At 41.4% G+C, this 13,721-nt stretch overlaps 1 protein-coding gene across 1 annotated transcript in view; it reads left to right on the top strand.

Moving 5' to 3' along the window:
• The window catches only part of POLR3A (RNA polymerase III subunit A), a 55,658-nt gene that overhangs the window by 14,727 nt on the left and 27,210 nt on the right, over window positions 1-13,721 (top strand). Inside the window, exons 6-17 of the mRNA XM_021006087.2 lie at window positions 1,478-1,717; window positions 1,813-1,975; window positions 2,997-3,133; window positions 4,049-4,152; window positions 4,703-4,844; window positions 5,984-6,124; window positions 8,846-8,915; window positions 9,425-9,552; window positions 9,769-9,907; window positions 10,989-11,153; window positions 11,482-11,654; window positions 12,907-13,018. Coding sequence (XP_020861746.1) covers window positions 1,478-1,717; window positions 1,813-1,975; window positions 2,997-3,133; window positions 4,049-4,152; window positions 4,703-4,844; window positions 5,984-6,124; window positions 8,846-8,915; window positions 9,425-9,552; window positions 9,769-9,907; window positions 10,989-11,153; window positions 11,482-11,654; window positions 12,907-13,018 — 1,714 coding nt within the window. The remainder of the gene's footprint in view (window positions 1-1,477; window positions 1,718-1,812; window positions 1,976-2,996; window positions 3,134-4,048; window positions 4,153-4,702; window positions 4,845-5,983; window positions 6,125-8,845; window positions 8,916-9,424; window positions 9,553-9,768; window positions 9,908-10,988; window positions 11,154-11,481; window positions 11,655-12,906; window positions 13,019-13,721) is intronic.

Below are 13,721 nucleotides of genomic sequence, written 5' to 3'. Positions count from 1 at the left end.
GTTGTGGCACAGAGGAGCAAAGGGACTTTGCTAGATTACCTCCTATCAGCCAGGTCCGAAAATAGGTAAATAGCAGGCCTGGGGTCTGAACCTGTGTTCCATTGTCCCTTTCAGAAGCATTTCAGGGCTCACTTTTTTCCTTGTCCAATGAAGTTTCCAGAAAACAGCCCATCTGTTTTGTGACTCCCATGCTTAAGCAGGGACAGTTGGTTCCTGTTGCCTAATGTAGCAGGTCTAAACCCCTGCCCTTTCAAGATCCTCCGTAATCTGGCCCTCCCCTCATGCCCTCATGTCCTCTCATTCTGAACACAGACCTTCCTTTCCAGTAAAGCTAACCTCATAGTCTCTCTCTTGTCGTACCAATTCTTCCTTCTCTGTCTTTGCTTAAACAAAGACTCGTGCCTTTCAGCCTGAAATGCCTGCTTTCCTTCTCTTTGACAGGCAGATTCCTGCCCATCTTTTAGTCATGTCTTTTTGACCGTATTGAAAACTCCTGGAAGGTGGAGACTTTGTCTTCTGTTCTTCCCATATGCCCTCTAGCAGCTGGCACAGCCCCAGGTATATAGCAGGGACTGCATAAACGCTTGTAATAGATGTGTTTGAGCACTTCTTGATTGATCTTGCCCTACTTAATAGATTCTGCGGGAGGGGTATCGTTTCACCACAGGTTTGTGATTGTGGGGTAATATTGAGCAGCAGGACTTCCCAAGTTCATTAACTTCCTTGTGAAAGGGCAAATAACTGTATTCTTCATACCGAAAGATTGAGAGGATTAAACCTGATACAAAACTTTCAACTGCGTGAAGAAATGTACCATACAAAGGTATCATTATTACTCTAATGCCGATTAAATTAATCCAGTAAACACTTAGATATGTCTTGAAACCTACAATCCTTCCCTAATTTTTATTAGTCCTAATTCTTTATTTTTTAAACATTATGTTCATATCTTAAACGTACAAGTATATGGTCTGCTTCACTGGATTGCGCACTTACTTCACTGGGACAAAAGCCATTTCTACTTCTTTTGATTCTTTTTCCCTGCACCATGTCTATGGTTTTATTTCTAGTAGACACTCAGTAAATATTTTCATATAATTAGACCAAAACGCTGAAGTCCATTTATAGCAAACACCTTCTCCCTCACAGTCATATATTTATAGAAAACCTGGTAAAAGTGGAATACTTTTCATAGTCATACATTTCTCGAAAGCTGACTAAGCCTGAGCTTCTGAGACTATGGCCACATGATTTTGTGTAGCTGTCGGACCCTTAAAGTAAGTTCTTGCTGCTTTGCTGAAAATCGATTTTACCTTAGTACTTTCTGAATAGGGAAACTCACATCTGGTTTCCTTTTTTTTTTTTCTAAATAAGTGGTAGGAGAAACGGGTGGAGAAGAAACGAAGTAGAGTAGAGACAAGGCTGTGGCATATTGAGGTAGGTGCTTCTGATCTACCCTGTGATTGTTTTTTTACAGGAAAACTTGAATCCCTTGGTGGTCCTGAACTTATTTAAAAGAATCCCTGCAGAAGATATCCCTCTCCTTCTAATGAACCCAGAAGCAGGGAAGCCTTCCGACTTGATTCTCACGCGCCTTTTGGTGCCTCCTTTGTGCATCAGGCCCTCTGTCGTGAGTGATCTGAAGTCTGGCACAAATGAAGATGACTTGACCATGAAATTGACAGAAATCATCTTCCTTAATGATGTTATCAAAAAGGTTAGTGCTACAGAACATTCTGGGAAGATTAGAGCACGTTTGTGTAAAACTAGAAGAAACCAGTGTACTTTTGCTTATGCTCTTCTGATTTTCAGCATCGGATATCAGGTGCCAAAACACAGATGATCATGGAAGACTGGGACTTCCTGCAGCTCCAGTGTGCCCTCTACATCAACAGTGAACTCTCAGGCATACCCCTCAATATGGCACCTAAGAAATGGACCAGAGGTTTTGTTCAGCGGTTGAAAGGAAAACAAGGTAGGTCTCATTTTATCTCCTCTTTCTCAGTTCAGTAACACACATGTCTTGTCAACAGGCAATCACAATGTCACAAGACTTATGTGAAAACCAGATTTATTACAAGAGCAGTGGACATGCATGTGGAACCCAAAGAGTTCATGGTCATTAGAGGAGTTTGCATGTCTGTGACCATAAAACAGAAAGAGGAGGAGAAAACAGGAAGGGGCGTGGCATGGGAAGGGAAAGTACAGTAATCCCTCCTAAGGAGAAGAGCCAGAAAGGCAGCAGCTGACTGCCTTCTTTTCCCTTGGGAACTGCTAGATTATGAAGATAAGAGGGTCCGATTATCTGCAAAGCACCCCAGCTGCACAGGCGTTTTTCACAGACTGGCTGGCACCCGTCTTGCCTCTCAAGGCACACAGGGAATCCAGCTTGGGGTGCAAACAACAAATTGTGTCAGCTGAGGAAGGCTTCGTCCTTGACACATTCAGGGCCTCCTGCAGGCTCTGGGTCCAGTGTTTCTGGAAGATATGGCAGCTCAGAAAGACCAGTTCAGAGGACCCTCTAGCCGCCCTTAACAATATTAAGAGCTTACTGTGTGCCAGGCACCAGACTGAGGGCAGGGCATCTGAACCCAAACAAAAAGACAGTCCCTATCCTCAAGGAGCTTGTATTCAGATGGGGGAAGGCATCATATCAGAGGGAACTGGAGCAGAGGGTGGCATGTAGGTACCTGGGCAGGGCCACGTGGCCAGGGAGCTGGGAGTAGAGTCCAGAGAGAGAGGAGTAGAGCTGGAAGAAAAACAACCCTGCTTTGGCAGGGCCAAGCACTCTACTATCAAGGGTAGAGGGGTCTGCAGGCAGAGAAAGCTGCTAGAGAAGTGGTGGGAAAGTCTCGTGGGTGAGGATGGGAGCCAGGAAGGTGTTTAGGCCTTAATTAAACTATGTTTGCCATTTCCATAAGAGCCGTAGTGATCATAGTTACTTGGAAAAAAGAGCCCACCACACCAACTCAAGTCATTCCCTTTTGTTTCTTAAGGTCGCTTTAGAGGAAATCTCTCCGGAAAAAGGGTAGACTTTTCTGGCAGAACAGTCATCTCACCTGACCCCAATCTTCGAATAGACGAAGTAGCCGTGCCAGTTCATGTGGCCAAAATATTAACCTTTCCTGAGAAGGTGAGCACTGTCAAACTACTTACTTCATTTATTTTCCTTATAAAAAATCATCCATTGGGGCAGCTAGGTGGCACAGTGGATAGAGCTCCGGCCTTGGAGTCAAGAGAACCTGAGTTCAAATGTGACCTCAGACACTTAACACTTAGTAGCTGTGTAGTAACCCTGAGCAAGTCACTTAACCACAATTGCCTCACTGAAAAGCAAAAAAAAAAAGTCATCCATTGTGTTTGACTCAAGGAAAATGTATTTTGTAGTTGTTTCAGTCATTCTGACTCTTTGTGACCCTTTATGGGGTTTTCTTGGCAAAGATACTGGAGTGGTTTGCCATTTCTCACACAGCTAGGAGGTGTCTAAAGCCAGATTTGAACTCAGGAAGATGACTGTTCCCGACTCTGGGCCTGGCATTATATCCACTGTGCCACCTAACTGCCCCAGGGAAATGTATGTTCTGTATTTTATGGTTGTAAGGGCAATTTAAATAGTGATCTAGACATATCTCTGGAATAATACTGGGAAAATAATAGTCCATTTCTTTCCTGGTGGTTCATAATTAACACTAGGTCAGAGACATGTTTGAAAGAACCAGCTAAGAGTCTGTATCATTTAGTTTCTCCATTAAAACTGTTGTGATTTTCTTTAATACCACTGTACATGTCAAGCAGAAAAAAAAGATTGTAATGCTGGAATCATGCATTTAACATGTTTTAATACCAGATACACATAATAAACTTTTCACTAGACATCTTGGCCACTTTTCAAGGAGTTTGGAAGTAGACTGCCTGGGGTAGTCTGTTTTCTAATTATTGTTTGGTATAAAGAACATAAAAATTAGTAGCCGAATCAACAGAAACCTGAAAATCAGACCATTCATAAAAAAGAATTTCTCTTTTTCTTTGTTTCATTTTGGTCCTACAGGTAAATAAAGCAAACATCAATTTTATGAGGAAACTCGTTAGAAATGGTCCTGAAATTCACCCAGGAGCCAATTTCATTCAGCAACGGCACATGCAAATGAAAAGGTACTGTCTTTTGACTAGATTTGTCTGCCTTGTGATGGTTAACGTTCTATAACTGAAGTGTTACAGTGTTCAGCCACAGAACTTAATTTCAGAATTTGGAATTTTTCATTTCTTTATTTGACCACATGAAATTTGTGCTGTATTTGAGCTTAAGAATTTTTAAATATTGGAATGTGGTATTGTTGGTATTGTATTTGCCCTGTAACAAAATATATTTCGTTTATCATCTTTGACCTTAAAATATACGTTGGTGGATCAGTTATTCAATAGCAAACTTTTCTTTTTAATTCAAACAGTAAAAATATAATAATGTATTAACTATTACAGAAAACCTAAGCCTTCTGAATTCTTACACAGTCAGCATGTTTCAGTTGCTTAGATCTGCCAAAGAGGATGAACTCCAGGTTAATTGTTCTTTCCTTCTTGGGAGACCCCATATGTGAAAAAAGTCATGGATGGGATAGGCTGCTATTAATAACTCTTAAGCTTTGGTTTTGGGAGGGAAAGTCCTTTGAACTTCTTTCACAGAAATCATGACTTTTGTCATAAGGTTCCTGAAGTATGGAAATCGGGAGAAGATGGCCCAAGAGCTCAAATATGGTGACATTGTGGAGAGACATCTCATAGATGGTGACGTGGTGTTATTCAATCGACAGCCCTCACTGCACAAACTGAGCATCATGGCTCACTTAGTGAGTATAGAATGACTCTTTTCTGTTCAGTGGAAGCCCTCTTGTAAATGTACTGCAGCACAGAACCTCAAGTTCTTGGCTCCTACAGTAGACATAATAATCTCAACACATTTTCCCAACTTTTCCCTCACCCTCCTTTTTGGTTTTCTGAAACTTCAATTTCTTTTCAGTGCTGTGAATTTTGACACCACGTTATTATCTTGAGGCAATAAATAAAGAGGCAGTGGTTGAAAAAAACTATTGGAATAATCTCATGGACCAAAGAGCATGAAACTCTATGTAATGAAATAGCAGAAAATTCATTTTATTTCTTGAAGTTTTTTATTTTAATAGGCTTAGAAGCCATGGTTCTTGAAACAGTTTATCTTTTCAGTACTCCTTTAACTAAGACATTGGCTCCTTTGTTTATTTTTTAATTGGCTTCACAATGACAGTGGTAATATTTTTTAAGATTTAAAGTATAAGAGAACTGCAGCTCTGATTCATAAAATATTTAAAAACTTCTGTTTTTGAAGAAGTTAAATTTATGAATTCATTATAATGTGCACATGATTTGTAAAGGGTTGTGTAAGCAGCCTTTTAAAGATTTGGGGTTTTTTTTAATCCACTTCTTCAAAGGTATATACATCACTTGGTGCTAAACAACCAAAAAAAAAATTTAAGATATGTGTAGGATTAGTGTTTGGTTGGTGAGGTGGGAGGGTTTTTTTTTTTTTCACATTTTAAAAAAAATGAGTATTTCAGTTCTCATTCCAAATAGTGACAAATTCACATTTTGGTTGACTCTAATAGACTTCCTTGAAAATTGCTATTGGGCCTTGTGGTTTAGTGGGGGAACACTGGATTTGGAATAGGAGGACCTGAGTTTGTGCTGCTTACTCCACATGTGAGTGACCTTTTGTCTCATCTATAAAATCATGGAGTTAGATTTTGTAGTCTTCAAGGAACCTTCCAGCTCTGAACTCTTTTAACCCCGTGAAGGAAAATGTAACATAAGTAACATCGGTGACTTCATCGAATAACCAGAAATCCATTTCTAAGAGCCAGAGCATCCCATTTTGGGGAGAACTATTTTAAAATGAATTGACTTAGTCTAAAAGAAAACATATCATTCACGAAACCTACTTTTCTTTTTGTAGGCAAGAGTAAAACCCCACCGGACCTTCAGATTTAATGAGTGTGTCTGCACACCCTACAACGCTGATTTTGATGGAGATGAAATGAACCTTCATCTTCCTCAAACTGAAGAAGCTAAAGCAGAGGCGCTTGTTCTGATGGGGGTAAGTGGGATGCCAGCGTTTGTCCAGCAGCGCATATTCCCTAGAAGACGGACGCTTTTCTGCATGGACTTCTCTAAAGGCTTTCTCAGGAACAGACAGGAGCCCAGCAAGCCACATGGTTTCTCTTCCTAGTTTAGCTATTAATCAGCCTTGCCCTTTATCTCCCCTTGGCGTTTGTCCTCCCCTTGTGAAACTGGCTGGTGATTTTAGTTGTAATACATGTTCCACATTTGGGTGTTAGGAGGATTTGAAAGGTTATCAGAAGTAACATTCCTGCCTCCTCCCCCCCCCCAATCGTTGCAGATGGCTCCTTAGAGAAAATAGAGCAAAACCACAGCAACAGTTACAAAAGCCAGATTGTTTTTTGATGTCTTTTAGATCTGTGATTTCATTGAGATAAGGGATTCCCAGTGAGAACACTCCCTCTCCCAGTGTAGTCATCTACTTACAGTCTTACGGACTGATTAAGTTACTTAAGTCTAAGAGGTTAAGTCACTTGCCCAGCATCACAGAGAGTATGTGTGTCAAATGGAATTGGAATCATGTTCTCCTGCCTGACGTTGTCTCTCTGTCTGCCGGGCCATGCTTGATGCCTCTTGTCATTATATGTCCTCGTTTATTTAGTTTCATCAGGAAGTAAGAGGTTCCACATAAATGAAGTTTCCATATAACTTATCCTTTTAAGCTCCAGTATTGTTTTATTTGAATGGTTGGACCTAATTCTAAAATACTTTCTGCCCTTTTCTACCTTCTAAAAGAGAATCTGCTGGCTACAAAAAAATCTTTTCTTTATGACATTTTAATCTTGTCATCACTGAGCATTATTTATTATCCAGTGATGCCCTCAGAAGCTGTTAACGTATATAGGCTTTTTCCCCTTCACAAAATGACTCCATATTTTTAGAGTATGTACTTCTGCCCGTGTTCTATAATGTTACCTGTTTTCTCCTCTCTAATCTTCCTGTTGTTACTCTGTGTACTTGCCTTTAACAGCAGTCCCTTCTTATCCTCTGTCATATTCTGAGGTTTCAGCTGCCCTACCCCACCCACAGACAGAACATGCTTCTAATTGACTGCTTCTCATTCACTGTCATTCGGAAAACCAGATAATCAAGCTCGTTAGAATTGTGTCTAAAACAGGTAAATGGACTCTGAGTGAAGGCTTTAGGGGCTTTTCCATGATTAAAAGTACATCGTATTGGGGCAGCCAGCACGCAGTGGGTAGAGCTCCAGCCTTGGAGTCAGGAGGATGTGTGTTCAGATCCAGTCTCAGACACATGACGCTTACTAGCTGTGTGACCCTGGGCAAGTCACTTAACCCTGATTGCCTCACCAGAAAGCAAAAAAAAAAAAGGTACATCATATCTTTGTATTCCCTTTTGGAGTTCTTCACTATGTCCTTACCCCCCCCCAACCCTAATTAAGATTATGAGCAAAGATGGGGGCAGCTAGGTGGCACAGTGGGTAGAGCAGCAGCCCTGGAGTCAAGAGGACCTGAGTTCAAATTTGTCCTCAGACACATAACACTTACTAGCTGTGTGGCTCTGGGCAAGTCGCTTAACCCCAATTGCCCCACCAGGAAAAAAAAAAGATTATGAGCAAAGGGACCTCGAGACAAGTGAGCTAGATATGTGTTACATATTTGGAAAACTGACCATTTACTGTACTTTTCCGATAGGGAATGTAACGTGGATTCTAAGCAATGCCAGTAACTAACAGACTTCCTGCCTTTGTAACAGGAATATTCCTTGGTAAAAGTGCTGTAGATAGGAGTATTTTTTTTTTCCTTTTTGGTGAAGTGCCGCTGTGTTTCTTTACTGAGGCTTAGGAACTGATGAGCCATTTGTGTTGGGGTTGGAAGCCCAAGGACATCATCTTCCTCCCACTACACTGAAGTGACATTGAACCTGGGTGCTTCTTGAAGATAACTGTTTAAAATGGCCATGATCCGTAGGGAACCAGCCTCTTTTTTCCCCCATGATAGCCATTGGCCAAAATCAAACAGGTAGAGTTTCATGTATAGAGGCTGGGGAGGCCGAGAATGGTGATATAGTCCTGTAATCCCTGCTATTGGTGGAGCTGGTGGATCAGTAAAACTTGGCAGTCCCAGGCTGCAGTAGGGCTACAAACCAATCAGGTATCCAGACTAAATCTAGCACAAACATGGGGAGCCCCCAAGAGCAAGGGAGGGCCGCTAGGCTTCTTACGGAGAACTATACTAGGAAAAATGGAGCAGGTCAGAGCTTCCGTACCAATTGGTAGTGGGATCATGCCCATGAGTGACTGGTGTACTGCCAGCCTACGCAAGATGAAGAGTCCCAGTCTCAAAAAAATAGAGACTAGAGAGAAAAAGCAATTGTTGTATATTCTTTTGCTTCAAAAGTAATGGCGGAGAGTATCTATCTGAAACAACTAAATCTTTCATTAGTTAGAAGAGGTGTGGCCTGTTAGCCAAAGAGAATTCAGCAGATATGTCTGAGTGATGCTTTAAAATTTAAAAAAAAGGTATTGTTTGGACTTCAAAAAAAAAAAAACAACACTTTTTCATCATTCAAAGAATTGATTTTTTGGAATGGTTACTGAAGAATAGGTAACAAAAAGTAATTAATTATACAATATGAAGAAAAGGAAACATTACTTGTATAAACCTTTTGAGGAATTGTTGCAAATGATTTCTAACATTGGGTGAATTATGGTGCATTTGATATTTTTCTCTTTTAGACAAAAGCAAACCTGGTAACTCCAAGAAATGGGGAGCCACTGATTGCTGCTATTCAGGATTTCTTGACAGGTGTGTCACGTGCACGTTTGGGGGGCAGGGAGATGGCAGATAGCATAAGGTATTCAAGTGATTTGTTTTTGTATAAAGTATTTTCAAAATAATCACCACTGCATTTTGTACATAGGTTCTTTAAACTATCAAATGTTGGAGCTAAGATAAATCATATAGATTGTCTATTTCCACTCCCTCGTTTTAGAGACAAGGAAACTGGCCAGTAGAGGGAAAGTGATTTGCCCAGTGTCACAAAATTAGATAATGGGTGAGCTGATGCTGGAACCCAAGTCTTGTGACTCCTGGTTGGCTGGGTGTCTTTGTGGTTTGAGTTTGTTCTTCACTCGTTGGAAAAGTACTTTGTAAAATGTAAAGCACTGCATAAATGTTGGCTGTTTTAACTAGTTGGTTTATCGGTGCAAATGCCTAAAATATTTTTTTTAGTGACCTCCAAGATTTATCTTAAAATGTGACCAGTGTGTTTTTTCCACTAACTACTATTTTTTTTTATATTTTAAAACTTCTAGGTGCCTATCTTCTTACTCTTAAAGATACTTTCTTTGATCGAGCAAAAGCTTGTCAGATCATTGCTTCCATTCTAGTTGGCAAGGATGAGAAAATTAAAGTTCGCCTTCCACCCCCAACAATCCTAAAGGTTGGTTTTTAGAACTGTTGACTCACATGTGTTTATTGTTAGACTGTCTTGTAACCTAACTAAGCCTGTAAATTATGTCTGTAGCCAGGCACAGGGGGATTTGAACTTGGAGCCACTTTGGCTGGTGTAATACATTCATGATTTCTTTACTTGGCAAAATGTAATGAGAGTACTCTAAGCTGGCTGGTGCTTTCTCCTGATCTTCTCCACTCTCAGCCTGTTACCCTGTGGACTGGAAAACAAGTCTTCAGCCTCATCCTTCAGCCCAGTGATGAGAATCCCGTGAGAGCCAACCTTCGAACGAAGGGCAAGCAGTACTGCGGCCGCGGAGAGGACCTCTGCGTTAACGACTCCTGTGAGTTAGGCCCAGGCTTGCTCCTTAGTGTCCATGGACTAGGGAGGGGAAAAGGCAAGTGGTCCATTGAAAAAATGAGGTTGAAAAGGAGACATTTGAAAGTTTCCCTGAGCCTTCAGACAAGGTATGTGCTTTTCTCTCATTCCTGCTGTTAGACTACAATACTGCAAGTCTTCATCTTGGAGAAGACTACAGAATTACAGCTCACAGTTAATGTATTTTTCACTAAATATATAATTGCCATAAACATCAAGAACTTCTTAATTCCCGTCCGCCAAAGTCTGGAATTAACCAGGACCCCATAGTTTATACTGTTTGTGTTAAGTAGTTTAAGGTTTTTGTTATTGCCTAAGAAGATGAGTTGACAAAGAATACTCTGTGTGTGTGTGTGTGTGTGTGTGTGTGTGTTCATGTGTTTGTGTGTGCGTGTTCTCATGGCTTTCATGGGCTTCAATTAAAATGAAAGTAAATTGCAACCCCTAAAAGCTCCAGACATATTGTTAGCACACATTGCTAATTAAAAACCAGGAGCAGAAGGAACCCTGGTTTTAGAGTCTACTTATTGCATGTATGACCTATGTCTCTTTAAGTCATTTCCTTCATCTTACAGATGAAGGGATAGATGAGATCTCTCTCTCTCTAAATCCCATTATTCTATGTAGCCTTATCCAGGAAGGCATTCACATTCGAGCCCAACTTCTGTGGCCAAGGGTTTGAATTTCAAGTCCTTGAAAGGTTGTCTTAGAGCCAGATGCCTCCCCTCCCCCAGCTCTAATGTGACAGCTCCTGGCCTTTCTCACTGTTGCCCCCTTTGACTGGGTGGTTATGGTAATGTTTGGCTCTTTCCTTATCTATTTGTTCTTGTACTTTCGGGGTATGGGTGGTGGAACTGCTTTTAGTTTTCAATTTAAATAAACTGGTTGGAACACTGAAGTCCTTTTCTTCCCTACTTCCTAGAAAAGACAATCTTTGAGGAGAACCCTCTGGCCTTCACTGACTACGTTAGCCATAGACGTGTAGATGTGACAGGCTCTCCTAACCATGCACAGGGAGCCTTCATTGCTAACGTTTGTGCTTGTAGATGTGACCATCCAGAACAGTGAATTAATGAGTGGCAGCATGGACAAAGGAACATTAGGATCCGGATCCAAGAACAACATCTTTTACATTTTGCTGAGAGATTGGGGGCAGATTGAAGCTGCTGATGCAATGTCACGGCTCGCCAGGCTGGCACCCGTTTATCTCTGTGAGTACTTCAGGGTTCCCTGCAGGTAAATCAATGTGAATAACAAATAATCCACACATTATACCTCCACGCTGGAAGGCTAACGAAAGTGGCAGGTGGAAAACTGCTGTTCTCACTATTTTAGCAGTGTGGCTTTCTTCAAAAGTGAACTTATACTGGGATAAAACTGTTCATGTCTGTAGCTAAAATCAACTGAGCAGTCACCTATTTCTCTGTAAAATTGTACTTACTTTTTTTAAAAATGGGAAGACATTCTGTGCATTGACATCCGCATAGTATTTTACTAAATGAAATCCATGGTGTCTACACCTTGTTCTCTGCACTGCAGCTAACCGAGGCTTCTCCATTGGAATCGGCGATGTCACGCCAGGCCAAGGACTGCTAAAGGCCAAGTACGAGTTACTGAACGCTGGCTACAAAAAATGTGATGAATATATCGAAGCCTTGAACACAGGCAAACTGCAGCAGCAGCCTGGCTGCACCGCGGAGGAGACGTTAGAGGTGAGGACTTGGCGATTTGTCTCTGCTTCCATTTGGAGCAGCATCTGTTGGATGATGACTGTGAGGAGGTACCATGGTACAGCTGAAGAAGCCCCACACTTGGGTAGAAACTAGACCTGTATTCTAGTCCTGACTCCCGCTACCTGTTGTAACCTTGGGCCAGTTGCCTTAACAGTTAGAGATCTTAGTTTCTTGATGTGGACAGCAAGGACTAAATTATTTCTAAGTTAATGATTATTTCCCTTCTGGGTCTAACATTCAGGGTCAAGAAACCCTAGATGTTTGTTCGTTTGGCCACTTGGGGTTGCTCTTGTTTCATCTGAGTATTTCGGACCCATTCTACAGTTGTTTCTTAGAGCTTATGTTCATCTTCAGCATGGACACATCAGCACATCATCACTGTCAGAGCAGAAACTGACTCTACCGCTTTTGAAATGGAAAGTTTTTGAAAGAGCTGGCTGTGTAAAAGAACCCATTTTTCATAATCGTATTACCTGCTACTCCCTAGACTTGGTGCAGACATCTTTGGCATTATCAGAATAATTGCCAGGTGTTAACATTCTGACGAGATGGTCTCTAAGTAGCCAAGATCAGCAGCCTAACTTGAAGAATAGCTTTTGCTCTTGCTCTCGCTCTCTCTTTCTCTGCCTCTCCCTCCTCCTCTTTCACTCCCTCCCCTTCTCTCTTTGTCTCATCTTTTTGTCCTTCTCCCCGCCTCCTCCCCATCCCTTCTCTCTCTCTCTCCTCTTTCTCTGTCTCTAGATTTGGTGCAGATCTCTCTGTCTCTCTCACTCCCTCTCTTCTCTCTCTTTGTCTCTCTCTCTCTCTCTTCTTTCTCTCTCTCTCCCCCCTTTTTCCTCTCTCCTCTCTCTCCCCCCTCCCCCTCTTTTTCTCTCCCCCTCCCCTCTTTCTCTGTCTCCCTCCCTTCCTTTCTCCCTCTCTCCCTCTAGTTTTTCAGACAATATCCTGTACTACAAAAGCACTTGGTGGCCTCTGCTGTAGAGAGATTCCCCAGAATCACAGATCCCACGTAACTCAGCTGAGTTGTCCATTTCTGAGACGGATTGATGTACCAGGGAGCCTTCAGGTCTTTTTTAAGGTTGTCTGGGACTTGTTTGAAAAGCTGGATTAAAAAAACCAGATAATTCAGTATTCCCTTTTAGATACTGTAAAGGCCAGTTTTAGAGTTTGTCGTACTCCTAGTGATGTTCCACTCAGACTCCTATGTCTTGTCCTTCTGTGGGAATCCTAGGCATTAATCCTGAAGGAGCTCTCTGTGATCCGAGACCATGCTGGCAGTGCTTGCCTCCGAGAGTTGGATAAGAGCAACAGTCCCCTTATCATGGCCCTTTGTGGCTCTAAAGGTAAGTCTGCCAGGAAAAGGGCTTCTTCAAATGATTCCCAGCTTTCCTAAGACAAGATTTGGTCCAGTACTAACAAGAAGTCATTGAAGCAGTTGGTGGTACAGTGGATAGAGTGCCAGCCTTGGAGTCAGGAGGAACTGAGTTCAAATCCAGCCTCAGACACATAACAAACTCACTAGCTGTGTGACTCTGGGCAAGTCACTTAATTCCAATTGCCTCGCATTTAAAAAAAAGTCATTAGTTTTTTAAGAATGGGGTGGGGGGGAAGATTAGCTACTTTCCTCTTAAGGAATTTGTAATAATATCTAAATATTGCTGTAGTTCTGTCTCTTTGAACAAAATTTCACTCAGAAATCTACAGGTGTATCTTTTTTTAATTCAATTTTATTTTCCATTCTGAATTCTCTCCTTCTCCTCTCCTATCTATTGAGAAGGCAAGAAAAACAAAGTCCATTATAAATATGTGTGGTCATGTAAAACAAATTCCTGCATTAGCCGTGTCCAGATAAAAGAAAGAGGAAAGAGAAGAAAATATGTCTTAGTCAGCCCTCTGAATCCATCAGCTGGAGGTGGATAGCGCGTTTCGTCATGAGTCCTCTGGAATTACACTTGATTATTGTGCTGATCAGAATTGCTGAGTCTTTCAGAGTTGATTATTTTTTCATTATTACTGTTACTGTATAAATTGTTCTGGTTCTGCTCT

Source organism: Phascolarctos cinereus, unplaced genomic scaffold (genome assembly GCF_003287225.1).
Source record: "Phascolarctos cinereus isolate Bilbo 61053 unplaced genomic scaffold, phaCin_HiC Scaffold_3;HRSCAF=262, whole genome shotgun sequence".
Classification (NCBI taxonomy): Eukaryota; Metazoa; Chordata; class Mammalia; order Diprotodontia; family Phascolarctidae; genus Phascolarctos; species Phascolarctos cinereus.
This window is presented reverse-complemented; position numbering and strand designations above follow the sequence as displayed.